Raw genomic sequence first — 17,145 nt, 5'->3', positions numbered from 1 at the left:
TTTCTCATTCTTATACCCTTCTTCCCTCTTTGAGGATTACCTTCAGCTGAGGTTCAGCAACAGTCAGTCTGTTTACATAGAAGACCCCCAGCTGTTCCATTACCAATATGTAAAGTTCTCATTCACACCCTTTTCCCTGCCAAATAATGGCTGCTTAACTAGATGATAGTCCTTCCGTCCTCCCATAGAATATCAGGGTTGGAAGGGACGTCAGGAGGTCATCTAGTCCAACCCCTCAAAGCAGGACCCATCCCCAGACAGATTTTTAGTCCAGTTCCCTAAATGGCCCCTCAAAGATTGAATTTACAACCTTGGGTTTAGCAGGCCAATGCTCAAACATTTGATTGTGCTGATAACTGCCTGGAGTCTCAATGTGTTTTTTGTCTCTGAAAAACCAGTTAGGGCCTGCTTTTTTTAACTTTGGAGCATGTCACTGCAATGTTATACAGTGTAGAATCTTACAACTTTACATACAATGTTACCACACGCATTTTACCAGGACAATGTTCAGCAGATTATGTCCAAATATCTCACTTTTTTTTACAAAATGTATCTTATTCTTTTAAAAAGGATGAACATGGGGGTAGAGTCTGTCACACTGCTATACTGCTTTTACCACCATGTAGGCACACTCAGACTATCCCACCAGGCCAAATGTTTTAATACATAGACTCATGAGACAAGTTGAGGGGTATTCTTGCTACTACTTACACCAATCTGCATGTTGTTATCAGAAGGATCTTTTTATATATTTAACTGCATGTGTGATATTTAGTACACTTTTTTGTGATCCTTCACCTCATCTGGTGCAGAATGATACAAGGTGTGGATATTTGGATGATCACATGGTGAATTATAACTGCAGGGATATTTGTGTATTTATGTAAACAGAAAATACTGCATGTCTTTATGCAACGATTCCAAACCTCGTTCATTCCCTGGTTTGGAGAGAGAGACACTTTCCTCATTGGCAGTTATCTATTTGTGCTTAGAAGGATTGATTTAACACAGCTCACCAGAAATAAAGCCCCCAGTCCACAACACCCCTGAAGCTAAAATCTTGGATGTTTAAAAATTGTGGCAAAGAAAGGATATATTTTTTTAAATGAAAATCCCAGAGATTTTGCTGATCTCTTCATAACTGTGTAACAAATATATAGTTATATAGAAAAATTGGAGAGGGGGGGCAACCTGTCTACTTAGTTACTACTTCTAAGTGTATACTGTTTTACTTTAATAGCACTGACACTATAAAAATTCCAAGTGATTGAATTTTTGTAGTATATTGTAGATGTTAATATTTATTAACAGTACTTTAGAAATCTGGTATATTTTCCCTTGGTCTTAGTAAATATTGCCCTTACCTTAAAAAGTGGTTTTGGTTTTGGTTTGATTTTAAGGACAAACTTTGTTTGCAAACTGAATTATATCTGGTGGATTAAATAAATCCTGAAAATATTTGCTCAATCCTGCAGTTTTTCTGCATGTAGAATTCCTTTGGTCTTTGAGGATGTATATGGATTACAGGATTGGGCCCTTGCTCATTCAAAATAAGACCACACTGCATTGTAGTGATTTCAATATTGACACCACTCATAGGTTCATCAATATTTTAATGGCTGGATTTGTAATAGCAAATCTCAATAGTATCTGTCAGTGGCCATTAAAATTAAATAGCATTTAAAAAGTGCATGTACCTTTTAAAAGAAACAAATCTTTTCAATGCTGGAAAAAATATGTAGGATATATTTGAATTATTTTAGTGTCCTTTGTACGAAATCACAAATCTCAAGGAACTTAAGGTTTTATTTTCTGTTTATAAAATAGAGCAAATGTAATAAAGAATAATTTGAAATCCCTCCTGACATTTGTCTTATTTTTTTTCTTCTTGACTGTATTAATCAAAATGATTTGAAGGCTTCAAGGTCAGTATTTTCTTTGTTAGAGAATGAGATCTGTGTTTCCTCATTGCCAGCATATATTTTCTTTTTTCTTTATTTTGTTTTAATTAACTTTTTGTAAATCCATGTATATGCAGCCTTGATCCAAAGTCATTTGAAGTCAGTGAGAAGCTCTTAAGGCTCCTCATTGACTTCAGTGGGCTTTGGACATGTACTACTTATGCCAACTTAGGTGAAAACAATCAGAACTTAATGTCTATGAATACTGCTAACTAAAAGGTTCTGAGCTCCTGCTGCATTACAGATTTGTGGTTTCATACAGTCAATGATCTTGCTCTGTGTTTACTGGTTTGTAACTCATTTTTCTGTTCTTACACTACCTCAGTCCCTACTATAACATAGAAAAAAAATAATAAATGCCTCCTATAGAGAAGCTAACAAATATAGGAAAATTCTTATGGTTAACTTTCAAAGAAGCAAAACTCAGTGAATTGTAATTTGCATGTGCAGAGATATTGTTGTGAATCTCTGTTGTTCTTGACAGTCTTTTTTTTTTTTTTAATTCACCTTGTAAACTACATGCGTTTCTAAGTCACTAAAGAATGAGGGAGGTTTCGTGCAGCTCATTTAACACGTGTAGTTTCCTATAGATTGAAAGAAGTTGTATAGCATAGTGGATAAAGTGTTTGAAAATGCAATGGTAGTTTGCACTAAGGCTGTACTTTTATTAATATTGTAGTTGATTGATTTTTTCCATTAATGGAATTGCATTATTTTTATAACAAATTATATATATCTGTACCTATAATAAACCTGATACAAAACATATCACGAAAAATGTTCTTGTGATTTGATCATTCAAAAGGCCCGGTATTCGAGGGGATAAAGACACCTCTGTAAGATTTGAGGGAGATCCATAAGAGAGAAATCATTACTCAAAAACTTTCTGATTTTGCTGTAGAAAAGGGATGTCTAACAGAACTGGAAGAAAGGAGAGAAGTCGAAGCTATTTAAGAGAATTATTTTAGAGAGAGTATTACTGACATGGGACTATTTCTACCATCTACATGAGAACCGTACAGTTAAAACGTTACAGTAGTTGTCTTTAACCATACTGTATTGAAATGTCTGCATTCTGATTTTTAATGCTTTGCTGTCAGTTCACCTCCGGTGTAAATAACAAACATAGTTGTCCAGCTTCCCATTTTCCCCCAGCTAAAAACATGTTTGATTAAAAATTTTAATAGCGAACTTCTGTGTTTTTAAAAAATAAATAAATAAATAAATAAATTGTGTGCTGATTGATGCCAAAGACTGAGGGGGGTTAGAGTTTATTCAGCCCAAAATACAGTGAAACAGAATGTTCTAAAAGTGGACATGGAAATAACCGGATGATTGACATTTTGTGTGCTGAGCACCGATATCTATTATGTATGCAATCCAAAATACAGTAACATTGCTAAGGAATAGTGTAGTAGATAGTGTTTCTGAACCTTATAGAAGGACTTGTGTTGCACTCTATTATGCCACACCCATATATATATATAATATATATATAATATTAAAAAAAAACCAATAGAGTGTCTGTGCTGTAGGATATGTTTGTGAAATAAACAGCTGTATTATAAGATTGATTATGAATAGTAAAGACATAAAATATGCTCAAAATCAAAGGATCTATTGGAGAGAGAACTAAAATCATTACCTTGGAAAAGTTTGATACGCAATAGTAATACTATATACAACATTAGCAAAACATTAAATATTCAGTGGACTAAATGAGCTTTACAATGCTGCAAAATTATTCCATTTCTACAGAACAGAGGAATAAGAAATCAGTTCCTAGAGGAATCACATTTTCAGAAAATCGGATTATTGCCTTCTGTCTTCTCAGTGAGCGTGGATTATTTCAGCAGCTTTCTGAAAATAGGAGGTAAGAATTTTTCACTGCCTCTCAGTTTCCTCGTATACATTCTTGTTACCGCTTGCCATTCTACTACTGGTTCTTCACGTGCTGGGCCCTGTGTGTGTTCCATTGTAGGTATGCATGGGCTCCATGCGCCTGAGACCAGGAGAGTCGCTGGGAGTGTCCATTGGTCTGTGCCTGTGCTCTTCCCCTCCTCATGCTCTGAACTAAATGTGTAAGGGGGGTGTGTGTACCAATTGCCTCTACTGTTCCTTCTTATCACTGCATGGTTTGAGATGGAACAATCCAGTGTCCTCCAAGTTCTTCCTTGGACTTTACATAGTGTACATACAGTGCTTATTAGAGAGTTTTATTTAGTACAGCGAGGCACTGAGGAGTCATATATCCCCTTTGGGGACTCCTTGCCTGTGTCCTGTTGTGGACATTGAATTATGCCCAAGGATACAGGATTCAAAAAAGACGGTTACTCACCTTTGTAACTGTTGTTCTTCGAGATGTGTTGCTCATATCCATTCCAGTTAGGTGTACGCGCCGCGCGTGCACATTCGTCGGAAAACTTTTACCCTAGCCACTCAGTGGGCCGGCAGGTCGCCCCCTAGAGTGGCGCCACCATGGCGCTCCATATATACTCCTGCCGGCCCACCCGCTCCTCAGTTCCTTCTTGCCGGCTACTCCGACAGTGGGGAAGGAGGGCGGGTGCGGAATGGATATGAGCAACACATCTCGAAGAACAACAGTTACAAAGGTGAGTAACCGTCTTTTCTTCTTCGAGTGATTGCTCATATCCATTCCAGTTAGGTGAATCCCAAGCCTTACAAAGGCGGTGGGGTCGGAGTGAAATGTGGCAGAATAAAACTGCCGAGCCAGAGGCTACAGCCTCTCTTGACTGCTGAACCAGGGCATACTGCGAAGCAAAGGTAAGGACCGAGGACCAATGGAGCTTCGCGACAGGTCTCGTGGGTAGAAACACGAGCCAGCAAGGCGGCAGATGAAGCCTGAGCCCTGGTAGAATGCACGGTGATGTGGCTTGGTGAAATATGAGCCAAATCAGAACAAGTGGGGATGTCCGCCATCACCCAAGATGAGATCCTCTGAGAGGAAAACAAGCAAGCCCTCCCTTTGGCCCGCTACCGGGGCAGAGCTGGGGCACCTTAGGAAATGATTCTGTCAGCACAAGATAATGCGAGCACTCCACAGATGTCCAAGGAGTGCAAAGGTTATGCCCATTGCGTTGAGCTGTGGGTAACATGAAAGGCCAAAACACCTTAGGGAGGAAAGCCGGGTGCGGTCACAACTGCACCTTGTCTTTGTGGAACCTTCGTAAGAGCTCTGATCTCAGAGACCCGTCTGGCCAAGACTAGGTTGAGGCCCCAGGGCGGGGCTGGGCGGCGCACCCGAGGGTGCAAGCGCTCCAAGCCCTTGAGGGACCTCGAACCCATAGAGCGTGGGACACTGAACGTCCATCTTAGCCTGCTGGAAGGTAGGGACGGCTGCTGAGCGTATCCTCAGCGATGATACCGTCAGATCCTGCCGCTAAAGGCCAGAGGCAGGCCAGAAAGAGGGGATCGAGACCTCAGCAGGAGCAAGATCGAGCGTACTGCAGCTGTAAAGGAAACGCTTCCACCTGGCTCGGTACGTTGACCAGGTGGAAGGCTGCCTGTCACCCCAACTCAGGTACGCAGGAGCCACCGTGAGGCGAAGAGGCTGCAGGTCCGAGTGACGAAGCCTGTCATTGCCCTGAGTGATGAGGTCTGGGCTGACAGGTCGAGCAACGTGGTATGTCAGTGCTGCCTGGACCACTCTGGAGTGATCATGATGACGCACGCTCCGCCCCTGCGGAATTTGAGCAGGACGTAACGAACCAGTGGGAACAGCGGGAAGGCATAATGCAGTTGGCCGTTCCACGGTATCAGGAATGCGTCCAAGATCGATTCCGAGGAGAGACCTTGGAAGGAGCAGGACACCTGGCATTTCCTGCACTCGCGGTGAGCGAACAGGTCTGTGTGAGGAACCATTTCCACTTCCGGAAAGCGGGACGCCTCACATGGGGCAGAGTGATGACTCGTAAGACAGGAAAGACCTGCTGAGTCAAAGAGATAAGACGTTCCGAACGCCTGGGAGAAAGGACGTCGCCAGCTCCATCGAGCGGGCCATGCAAAGGACCCGGAAATGGATGGCCTCCTGACAAAAAAGGGGGGAGGACTATGTCCCCCCTGAATGCTTATGAAGCACCTGGCCATTGTGTTGGCTGTAAACACCGAGATACAACGGCCTCGCAGCTGCCGCTGGAACCCCTGGCACGCCAGGCGGACTACTCTGATTTTTGGGGCATTAATGAGGAATGCCAGCTCTCTAGAAGACCGAAGGCCTTAAGCTCGGAGGTGACCATGAGCACTCGAGCAGAGAGATGATGCGTCCGCCGTCAGGGGCAGTGAGGGCTGGGGCGGATGAAACCGCATCCTGTCCACACCAAGGAGGGGGTTAGCCACCACTCTAGGGAGCCTAAGGCGTTCGAGGGAACGGTGACTACCATGACCATTGGCTCCCTGTCCAAGCGGTACGCCGAGGTGGGCCAGACTTGGAGAGGACGGAGGCGGAGCTTGGCGTGTTTGGTTACAAACTTGCGGGCAACCATGGACCCAGGAGACTGAGACAAGAACGAGCTGAGGTCGTTGGGAAAGCCTTCAGACCTCAGATGATTGATGCCATCGCCTAAAACCGCAGTTGCGATAAGCAGGCTCCGGCTAGGTAGGAGACCAAGATAGCCCCTAGGAAGCCCAACCTCTGCGTGGGAACCAGAGTGGATTGCTCTATAGTAATCATCAGGCCTTGATCTGTGAATAAGACCGTGACGATGCCCACGGCTGAGTGGGTTGTGTGTCAGAGTCTCCTCGGATAAGCGAATCGTCCCAATACGGAAAAACGCATATCCGACATAGCTACGGTAGGCGGCGACTATGGCCGTAAACCGGGAGTATTCACCGCTGGCTATAAAGCGGAGGCATCTCCCATGCGGAGGGAAGATGGCATTGCAAAAGTACGCGTCCTTCCTATCCAGGGCGGCATAGTAGCCCCCCAGGAGGCAAGGATGGAATAATGGTTCCCAGGGATACCATGCAGAACTTCAACCGTATCCCAAACCGGTTGAGTCCATGCAGGACCAGGAAGGTCTGACCTGTGGTCGAGTGGGGGACTAGGGCATAACGGGAGTAAAACCGCTAGCCCCTTTTGTCCGCTGAAGGGGGACAGGGCTGGAGCAATTTTAAGGTGGTACCTATGCTCCATCGTGCGCAGGACCCAGCGACCTAAAAGTAACTGGGGCCATGCCAGGAGAAAGCGGGATCAGGATCCCTTCCTGCGACTGGTACACCGCCCTCCGGTGAACCTTGGAAGGTCCGTCTTTGGTCCCAGTGGTAATTGCGAGGGACCTCGACTTTGGCTTTTTAGGGGGCCTGACGTTTTTCTGCGACCACCTTGGCCTTGCCGTTTTCCAGAGTTCTGCCTCTGGCTAGGCACAGAGTATGGCGGCTGGGGCCATAAAGGCCTGCGTTTGGTCGCAGGCGTATACATGCTGAGACGCATTAGGACCCTATTGTCCAGCAGGCTTCGCAGTCTGGGGCTGTCTCTGCCGCGAAGATGCCTTTACCAACAAAGGGTAAATCCTTTCCCCCGTCCTCCAAGACGGCAGCGAACTCTAGGTGGGAGGTTCGAGGGAGAAACTCCTCCACCCAGGTGCTATAAGTATCGCAGCTAAGCAAGGCTTGTTGCTTCGCACCCCAGAGGTGCAGGGCCCCTGCAGAGTACACCTTGCATTCGCCAAGGCTCTTTCCGCTTCGGGGCTGGCGCCCGCTGGCCATGATATCAGGATCGTGGTCCTGAGCATAAAATCCGCGCATATGGGGTGACACGGATGCGTGTCCGGACGGCCATGGAGGTACTAAAAGAGGGCACGGGCCGAGTCCCTGACTCACTCGGACCTTGCCCAACTCGGCACCGGGGACCGGCATCGGGAGGCGTATCGGTACCTGGAACGAGATCCAGACCCGCAACCAGAACGGTGTCGGGAGGTCGACCGAGATCTCGAGGCTCGGAGAAGAGCTACAGGAGTCAAGGTACCTGCCCCGGTGCCAGATGTCGGAACGGTGCCGATAGCGGGTCGGCGAACGGGATACCGACCGGTGCAGCGAGTGTGACCCGTACCGAGGAAAACAGTACCGGGACTGCCAGTGGTGTCCGGTGTGCCGACAGGACTTGGCGCGTCTGCGGGACCGTGATCATAGACGGTGCCGCTCTGTTGTACTGACAAGGGACAGTCCCTTGAAGAGACTGTATTACCCGTACCGGCGGTGCCCGGGTCAGGCAGCACTGACTCCGTCATGGCACTGAGAGCCCTCGCCGTTGGTAACATCTCCGGCGCGCAGGGAACAGCAGGCTCAACCACAGTGCGTACTGGGGAGCTGTCAGGCACCGGATTCGACGGTCCTCGTGGGGCCGGGATCCATGGTACCGAGGTCATCAGAGCTTCGGTAGGTGCCGGTGCCGGGAGAACCGAGTTAGATAAGCCGTCTGGCTGGGGTGCCGTCAGCACTGAAGCAGCGGGAGTAATACGCTCAACCACGGCGCGTGCCGGGGAGCCGTCGGACACCGGATTCTACGGCCCTTGCGGGACCGGGATCGACGGTGCCGAAGCAGGTGCCGGTGCCGGGCGATCCGACTTAGACTAGCCCTCTGGCCGCGGTGCCGTGGGCACGGAAGCAGCCGGAGAAGTAGCTCGACCACGGCGCGCGCCGGGGAGCTGTCAGGCACCGGATACTATGGCCCTTGCGGGACCGGGATCGACGGTGCCGACGTCATCGGTGCCGCAGCAGGTGTCGGTGCCGGGCGATCCGACGTAGACGAGCTCTGGCTGCGGTGCCGTTGGCACGGAAGCAGCCGGAGCAATACGCTCAACCACGGCGCGTGCCGGGGAGCCGTCAGGCACCGGATACTATGGCCCTTGCGGGACCGGGATCGACGGTGCCGACGTCATCGGTGCCGCAGCAGGTGTCGGTGCCGGGCGATCCGACGTAGACGAGCTCTGGTTGCGGTGCCGTTGGCACGGAAGCAGCCGGAGCAATACGCTCAACCACGGCGCGTGCCGGGGAGCCGTCAGGCACCGGATTCTACGGCCCGTGTGGGACCGGGATCGACGGTGCCGACGCCATCGGTGCCGCAGCAGGTGTCGGTGCCGGGCGATCCGACGTAGACGAGCCCTCAGGCTGCGGTGCCGTTGGCACGGAAGCAGCCGGAGCAAACGCTCAACCACGGCGCGTGCCGGGGAGCCGTCAGGCACCGGATTCCACGGCCCTTGTGGGACCGGGATCGACGGTGACGACGTCATCGGTGCCGTAGCAGGCGTCGGCGCCGGGCGATCCGACTAGACGAGCTCTCTGGCTGCGGTGCCGCTGGCACGGAAGCAGCAGGAGCAATACGCTCAACCACGGCGCGTGCCGGGGAGCCGTCAGGCACCGGATTCTACGGCCCTTATGGGACCGGGATCGACGGTGACGACGTCATCGGTGCCGTAGTAGGTGTCAGCGCATGGCGATCCGACTAGACGAGCTCTCTGGCTGCGGTGCCGCTGGCACGGAAGCAGCAGGAGCAATACGCTCAACCACGGCGCGTGCCGGGGAGCCGTCAGGCACCGGATTCTACGGCCCTCGTGGGACCGGGATCGACGGTGCCGACGTCGTCGGCGCCGGGCGAGCCATCTTAGACGAGCTGTCTAGCTGTGGTGCAGCTGACACAGAAGCAGCAGGAGCAGTAAGCTCTACCACGGCGCGAGCCGGGGAGCTGCCAGGCACCGGATTCCCTGGTCCTGGGGACTGGAATCGACGGAGCCGAAGTCATCGGTGCCTCTGCAGGCCGGATAACGCAACTGAGGCGAGCTCTCTGGCTGCGATGCAGGTGGCACGGAAGTAGCGGGAGCAGGGGGCTCAACCACGGCGCGTGCCGGGGAGCCGCCAGGCACCAGCAGGAATCGTAGACTCTCTCGACCTCGGATGAAGGGAACGGTGCCGAGTCGACATCGGTGCCGGCGACGGTCGGTGCCGGAAGGCCTTGGTGGTACCGGCGGGGTCCGGTGCCGAGGAGGCGCTTCTACCCGCCGCTTGAACATCGCTCCGCGCCCAAGGTGGAGGGGCAAGTGAAAGTCCCGCACCTTTTTGTTCTCGGCTTAAAAGCCTTGCAAATGGGGCACTTATCTGTCAAGTGTGATTCTTCAAACAGGAGTCATGTAGATCTCTCTTCGGCCGCGGCTTCTGGTAAGCCGGGCCCCTTTTGAAAATCTGGTGAGCCATGCATGGCTCCGGCACTGGGCTCATGGAAGGGCTACTTCCTGAACCCCGCTAACTAAACTAACCATGTTAGCAAAGGAAAAACGTATACCATACAAATATATATATATAAAAGTGTTATAACTGCATAATTATATACGAGAAAACGAGTAGCTAGGGAAGTGGAGGTCAGCTAAGCCGCGCTCCACTGTTCCAACGACCGACACGGGCGGTAAGAAGGAACTGAGGAGCGGGTGGGCCGGCAGGAGTATATATGGAGCGCCATGGTGGCGCCACTCTAGGGGGCGACCTGCCGGCCCACTGAGTGGCTAGGGTAAAAGTTTTCCGACGAATGTGCACGCGCGGCGCGTACACCTAACTGGAATGGATATGAGCAATCACTCGAAGAAGAAACTATGTTTCCTGCCTTCAGGCCTTCCCAGTCAGCAACAACCTTCAGAAGTGATGGTACTGCCTTGAAAAGCACACATCACCAGATGCAGATATTGCTCCTTGCCCAGACACACCCAGCAGGCATGGGAGTTGAGGATCAGAAATCCTCTTATGGAGCAGGTGAGACTTCAGTCTGATCTAGGCTGGGCGACTCACCTATACATCAGTCAGAGGTGTTGAGAAGCATGCCTCCTAGCACCGTGGCTTCTTTAACAGGGGTGAGTAGCAAGTGGAGTTGAAGACTCCTGAACACAAGGAAAGCGCACTCTAAAATCTAGAGAGGTCTCCCTTCAAACCCTCCTCTAAGATGAAGATTTCCTCTCCAACTCTCTCTGAGTTGGCTGAATTGTTGCACTCTGGTCACAGATCCCAAAAGAGTCGTGGTGCCAAGTTTCAGGCATGGAAGGCTAAGATTTTGGTTCCAGGGCCAGCTTCTACTGCTTCATCATCAGTACAGAGCAAGGAGAAACACTGTGGCTTCCACTACCCTCTGTACCAAAGAAGACAACATTACAAAGAGCCATTTGCACCGGTGGTACTGACATGCTCACATATATAAACTATGATTTCCAAGACACTTCCTATACCTGCTCCATCAGTACAGGAGACAATCTTCATTCCCTGTCCAGGGAGAGGTATACTACCAGTGAGGATATCATTCTCCTCCCTGATCCATGCACTTCTCATTCTTTTGGAATCTGTTCTCTGTTGGGAGATTTTGATACCATTTGGTACAGAAATACTACTAAGAAAGTGATTGTTCTCCACTGCCATCCAGCACTAGGAATGCTATGACATTGATGGAACCGAGGGTGTCGCCATGAGAAAAGACGGTTACTTACCTTTGTAACTGTTGTTCTTCAAGATGTGTTGCTCATATCCATTCCAGTTAGGTGTGTACGCGCCGCGTGCACGTTCGTCGGAGAAATTTTTACCCTAGCAACCCAGACGGGTCGGCTGGGCGCCCCCTGGAGTGGCGCCGCTATGGCGCCCCATATATATCCCAGCCGACCCGGCCACCCTTCAGTTCCTTCTTGCCGGCTACTCCGACAGTGGGGAAGGAGGGTGGGTGTGGAATGGATATGAGCAACACATCTCGAAGAACAACAGTTACAAAGGTAAGTAACCGTCTTTTTTCTTCTTCGAGTGATTGCTCATATGCATTCCAGTTAGGTGATTCCCAAGCCTTACCTAGGCGGTGGGGTCGGAGCGCAATGTGGCGGTATTTAAGACTGCTACGCTGAAGGCCGCATCCTCTCTTGATTGTCTGATCAGCGCATAGTGCGCGGCGAATGTGTGGACCGACGACCAGGTCGCTGCACGGCATATCTCCTGCATAGGCACGTGCGCAAGGAAGGCCGCCGACGTCGCCTGAGCTCTCGTGGAATGTGCCGTGAGGTGGCCAGAGGGGACACGAGCTAAATCGTAGCATGCACGAATACATGCAGTTACCCAGGAGGAAAACCTCTGCGAGGATATAGGCTGTCCTCTCATTCGTTCCGCGATCGCCACAAACAGCTGAGGGGACTTCCGAAATGGCTTTGTTCTCTCGATGTAGAAAGCCAGCGCTCTACGTACATCTAAGGAGTGTAGCTGTTGCTCCCGCTGAGAAGCGTGTGGTCTCGGGAAGAAGACGGGGAGGAAGATGTCCTGGTTGGTGTGGAAGGTGGAAACAACCTTAGGGAGGAACGCCGGGTGGGGCCGCAGGTGTACCTTGTCTTTATGGAAAACAGTGTAGGGTGGGTCCACTGTGAGAGCTCTCAGCTCGGAGACCCGCCTGGCCGATGTAATGGCCACCAGGAAGGCAGTCTTCCATGACAGGTACATGAGCAAGTCGCCAGTGGCTCAAATGGTGGGAGCCTGAGCCTGTTCAGGACCAAGTTAAGGTCCCAGGTAGGGGCAGGGTGGCGTACTGTGGGGTATAAACGTTCCAGGCCTTTAAGAAATCTGGAGACTAAGGGATGGGAGAATATGGAGCGACCCCCTTCCCCTGGCCGGAAGGCGGATATGGCCGCTAAGTGTACCTTTAAGGAGGCAGTTGCCAGGCACTGCTGTTTAAGGTACCAGAGGTAGTCCAGGACCGTGGACGTCTGAGTCTGTGTAGGGTTCACCCCTTGAGAAGCGCACCAGCAAGAGAAACGCTTCCACTTGGCCCTGTACGTTGAGCGAGTGGAGGGCTTCCTGCTGTTAAGGAGTATATGCTGGACCGGTGCGGAGCAACTGAGCTCCACCGTGCTCAGCCATGCAGGAGCCACGCCGTGAGGTGTAGTGCTCGTAGGTCCGGGTGACGAAGCGCGCCGTGATCCTGGGTAATCAGGTCTGGGTGGAGAGGAAGAGGAATTGGGTGGTCCACAGATAGGTTCAGCAAGGTGGTGAACCAGTGCTGTCTGGGCCACGCAGGTGCGATCAAGATCAGATGCGCTTTGTCCCTGCGCAGCTTCAACAGGACCTTGTGCACCAGAGGGAACGGAGGGAAGGCATACAGGAGTTGGTGGGTCCACGGCAGGAGAAATGCGTCCGAGATCAACCCCGGAGAGAGACCTTGGAAGGAGCAAAACTCCTGGCACTTCCTGTTGGACCTGGTTGCGAAGAGGTCTATGCGGGGAAATCCCCACCTCTGGAAGATGGAATGGATGATATCCGGTCTGATCGACCATTCGTGGGAGAGGAAGGATCTGCTGAGGCTGTCCGCCAGCGTGTTCTCGACCCCTGGGAGGAAGGATGCCACCAGGTCTATCGACTGGGCTATACAGAAGTCCCAGAGTCGAATGGCCTCCTGACATAGGGGAGACGAACGGGTCCCCCCCGCTTGTTGATATAATACATGGCCGTTGTGTTGTCCGTGAGTACGGAAACACAGCGGCCTTGTAGGTGTCGTTGAAACGCCTGGCAGGCGAGGCGGACTGCCCTTAGCTCCCGGACATTTATGTGGAGTGACAGCTCCTGGGGCGACCAGAGGCCCTGGGTGCGCAGGTCCCCTAAGTGGGCTCCCCACCCCAGGGATGACGCATCGATTGCTAGAGTTACCGATGGTTGCTGTGAATGGAATGGCATGCCCGCACATACTAGAGATGGGGTCAGCCACCAGTCGAGGGAGCAGAGAGGGTCGGGGGGGATCGTCACTAAAACATCTGGTTGGTCCCTGCTCGGTCGGAATACTGAATGAAGCCACGTTTGGAGGGGCCTCATTCTGAGTTTGGCATGCTTTGTCACATAAGTGCAAGCGGCCATATGGCCGAGCAGTGTGAGGCAGGTTCGAGCCGAGGTGAGTGGGGAGGCTTGCAAGCTCCGGACGATCACCCCGATCGTCTGGAAGCGAGGTTGAGGTAAGAAGGCCCTGGCTTGAACTGAGTCCAGGGTCGCGCCTATGAAGTCCAACCTCTGTGTGGGTATCAGGCTGGACTTCTCGGCATTGATAAGTAGGCCCAGCTGTGAAAAGAGGTCCGTAACGGCCTCGACATGCCGTCGCACCTGAGACTGGGAGGACCCTTTCAGGAGCCAGTCGTCGAGGTACGGGAAGATGTGGATTTTCCGCCGACGGAGGTGGGCAGCCACGACGGCCATGCACTTGGTGAACACCCTCGGGGCTGTCGAGAGGCCGAAGGGCACAACTGCGAACTGGAAGTGCTGGTGTCTGACCGTGAAGCGGAGGTACTTCCTGTGTGTTGGAAAGATGGCGATATGGAAGTACGCGTCCTTCATGTCGAGGGCGGCGTACCAGTCTCCAGGATCCAGGGATGGGATAATGGGTCCCAGGGAGATCATGCGGAACTTCAACTTGAGCATCCATTTGTTGAGGCCCCTTAGGTCTAAGATGGGCCTGAGACCTCCCTTGGATTTGGGAATCAGAAAATATCGGGAGTAGAATCCCTTGCCTCTCTCGGCTAGAGGTACTTCCTCTATAGCCCCCGCCGCCAGGAGGGAACGAACCTCCTGCAGGAGGGTTTGCTCGTGAGAGGGGTCCCTGAAGAGGGACCGGGAAGGAGAGTGGGAATGGGGAGAGGAAGCAAATTGCAGATGGTAACCCTGCTTCACTGTGCGTAGCACCCAACGGTCTGACGTTAATCGGGACCACGCCGGGAGGAAGTGGGAGAGGCGGCTGGAGAAGGTAGGGGAAGGATCCTGTGTTGAGACTGGTAAGTCGTCCCCGGGCGCACCTTCAAAAGCCGGACTTGGGGCCCGGCTGTGGTTTGGAAGGCCCTTGGTTCTGGCCTCCCTGGGAGTTGGGTTGGCGTTTGCGTCCCCCCCGGCCACGCCATCTATTGAGGTCCTGCCTCTGACGGGGTGGGAAGTATGGGCGCCGTGCTTGGAGCCTGAAGGGTCTATGCTGGGTGGAAGGGGTATGCATCCCCAGCGAGCGAATGATGACTCCGTTGTCCTTTAAATTTTGCAATTTGGAGTCCATCTTCTCCGAGAACAACCCTTTCCCGTCAAAGGGTAGGTCCTGGATTGTATATTGCAGTTCCGGGGTAGTGTGGAGGCTTGAAGCCATGAGATGCGCCTCATGGTTATCCCAGATGCCAGGGTTCTGGCTGCCAAGTCAGCCGCGTTGAGGGAGGCCTGGAGGGAGGTCCTGGCCACCTTTTTACCCTCCTCCAGGAACGCGTTAAATTCTGGGCGTGAGTCCTGGGGAAGCAGTTCGGCGAACTTTCCCACCTCCGTCCAGATGTTGTGGTTATAGCGTCCCAGTAGGGCCTGCTGGTTGGCCACCCGGAGTTGCAAAGCCCCTGCCGAGTATACCTTGCGACCCATGAGGTCCATTCGTTTTGCCTCCTTGGACTTGGGGGCTGGTGCCTGCTGGCCATGCCGTTCCCTGTCATTAACCGACTGGGCCACTAGGGAGGAGGGTGGACATACAGGTACTCGTACCCCCGAGAGGGTACCATGTACTTCCTCTCCACCCCCTTAGCTGTCGGCGGGATGGAGGCTGGTGATTGCCATAGGTTCTCGGCAGTGGACTGAATGGTCCTTATGAACGGAAGGGCTACCCGGGTAGGAGCATCGGCCGAGAGGATGCTCACTACCGGGTCCTCCACCTCTGCGACCTCCTCGACCGGGAGGTTGATATTAAGAGCCACTCGACGGAGGAGGTCCTGGTGGGCCTTGAGGTCTATCGGTGGAGGTCCCGATGCCGACGACCCGGCCACTGCCTCATCTGGTGAGGAAGAGGAGGAGGATACCCCGGGGATGAGGGTCTCCTGTACGGCCTCTTGCTCTTGACCTGGTTCCTGCTCTTGTTGTCCCGGGGAGTGCGTGGGCGACTGTCTGTCCGACTCAACCACTGGGGGGCGGGAAACAGTGGCCTCTGGTACCTGATGCTCTGAGGCGGTGGGACGTATCTGAGGCACGGGGGCGCCCTGGGCCTGATGGTAAGCCCAGGGTGTCCAAAAACCCCACTGTTGGGCACCCGAGTCCTGTGGTCGGGGGTCTTGGAACACACCCAGCGGTGCCTCGGGGTCCTGGTCACCATAGTAACTGCCCGCCTGGGAGGATGCCGACGTGCCCCTTGATGGCCACGGTGGTGCTGCAAAAGTCGGTGCTGCGGTACCGACCGACCTCACACCTCTGGACAATGGTGACCGGTGCTGGCATCGGTGCTGGGATCGAGACCTGGACCTGCGACTGGCTAGGTGCTGGGAGGTCGACCGGGATCGCGAGCGCTGTTGCCTAGATCTGCTCCTGGAGGTGCGGCGCCCACCTCGGTGCCGAGAGCTGGAGTGGTGTCGGGAGTACCGAGTTGACGCTTGGGAAGTAGACGGGCGCCGGGAGCCCGACCGGTGCCAGGAGCTCGAGCGGTACCGGGGTGATCGGTGCCGGGAATCTGAGCGGTGCCAAGGCGATCGGTGCCGGGATCATGATCGATGCCTTGAGCCTGAGTGGCGCCTTGATGTGGAGCGTCCACGGGACCGCGATCTGGAGCGGTGCCGGCCTGTTACACTGACTGAAGCTGGTCTGGTCAGGGTCGGTTTGCCCACAGAGCAGAGAACCCGCTCCGGCGGTGCCGGGGGTAAGGGCATCGGTGCCTCGGTGATCGCAATTAGCTCCCTTGCCGCTGCGAATGTTTCCGGGGTAGAGGGAGAGGCGAGCTCTACCACGGTGTGTACCGGGGAGCTGCCAGGTGCCGGACTCGACAGCCCACGCGGGGTCGGAGTCAACGGTACCGGCTTCGGCGGTGCCGCGGCAGGTATCGGTGCTGGGCGATCCACCTTCTGTGCAGGGTCTGACTGCGGGATGGCTGAAGGCGAGATGATCTGTGCCTTTGCAGCCTTTGGCCTCGGGGAGAGGGAGCGGCTCTGGGCCGGTTTCGGTGCCGGCTTCTTGGTGGTGGCACTCGGTGTGGCGGTGCTCTTGCTCACCGGCTGACTTGCGCTCGGTGCCGAGGGCAAGGGTGTCAGGGCCACTTCCATGAGGGAGCTGTCGCAGTCTAATGTCCCGCTCCTTCTTGGTCCTCAGCTTGAAGGACTTACAGATCGCGCACTTGGCTGATAAGTGCGACTCCCCTAGGCACTTCAAGCAGGAGTCGTGGGGGTCTCCCACGGGCATGGGCTTG

General features: G+C 52.9%; 1 protein-coding gene across 2 annotated transcripts in view; it reads left to right on the top strand.

Moving 5' to 3' along the window:
- MDM2 (MDM2 proto-oncogene) overlaps positions 1-17,145 on the top strand; it is a 51,780-nt gene that overhangs the window by 28,078 nt on the left and 6,557 nt on the right. For both annotated transcript variants that reach the window (XM_030548773.1, XM_030548774.1), the window contains exon 11: positions 3,720-3,834. In XM_030548773.1, coding sequence (XP_030404633.1) covers positions 3,720-3,834 — 115 coding nt within the window. The remainder of the gene's footprint in view (positions 1-3,719; positions 3,835-17,145) is intronic.

Source organism: Gopherus evgoodei, chromosome 1, assembly GCF_007399415.2.
Source record: "Gopherus evgoodei ecotype Sinaloan lineage chromosome 1, rGopEvg1_v1.p, whole genome shotgun sequence".
NCBI lineage: Eukaryota > Metazoa > Chordata > Testudines > Testudinidae > Gopherus > Gopherus evgoodei.
The sequence above is the reverse complement of the archived record's forward strand: the minus strand, read 5'-3'. Positions and strand labels throughout refer to the sequence as shown.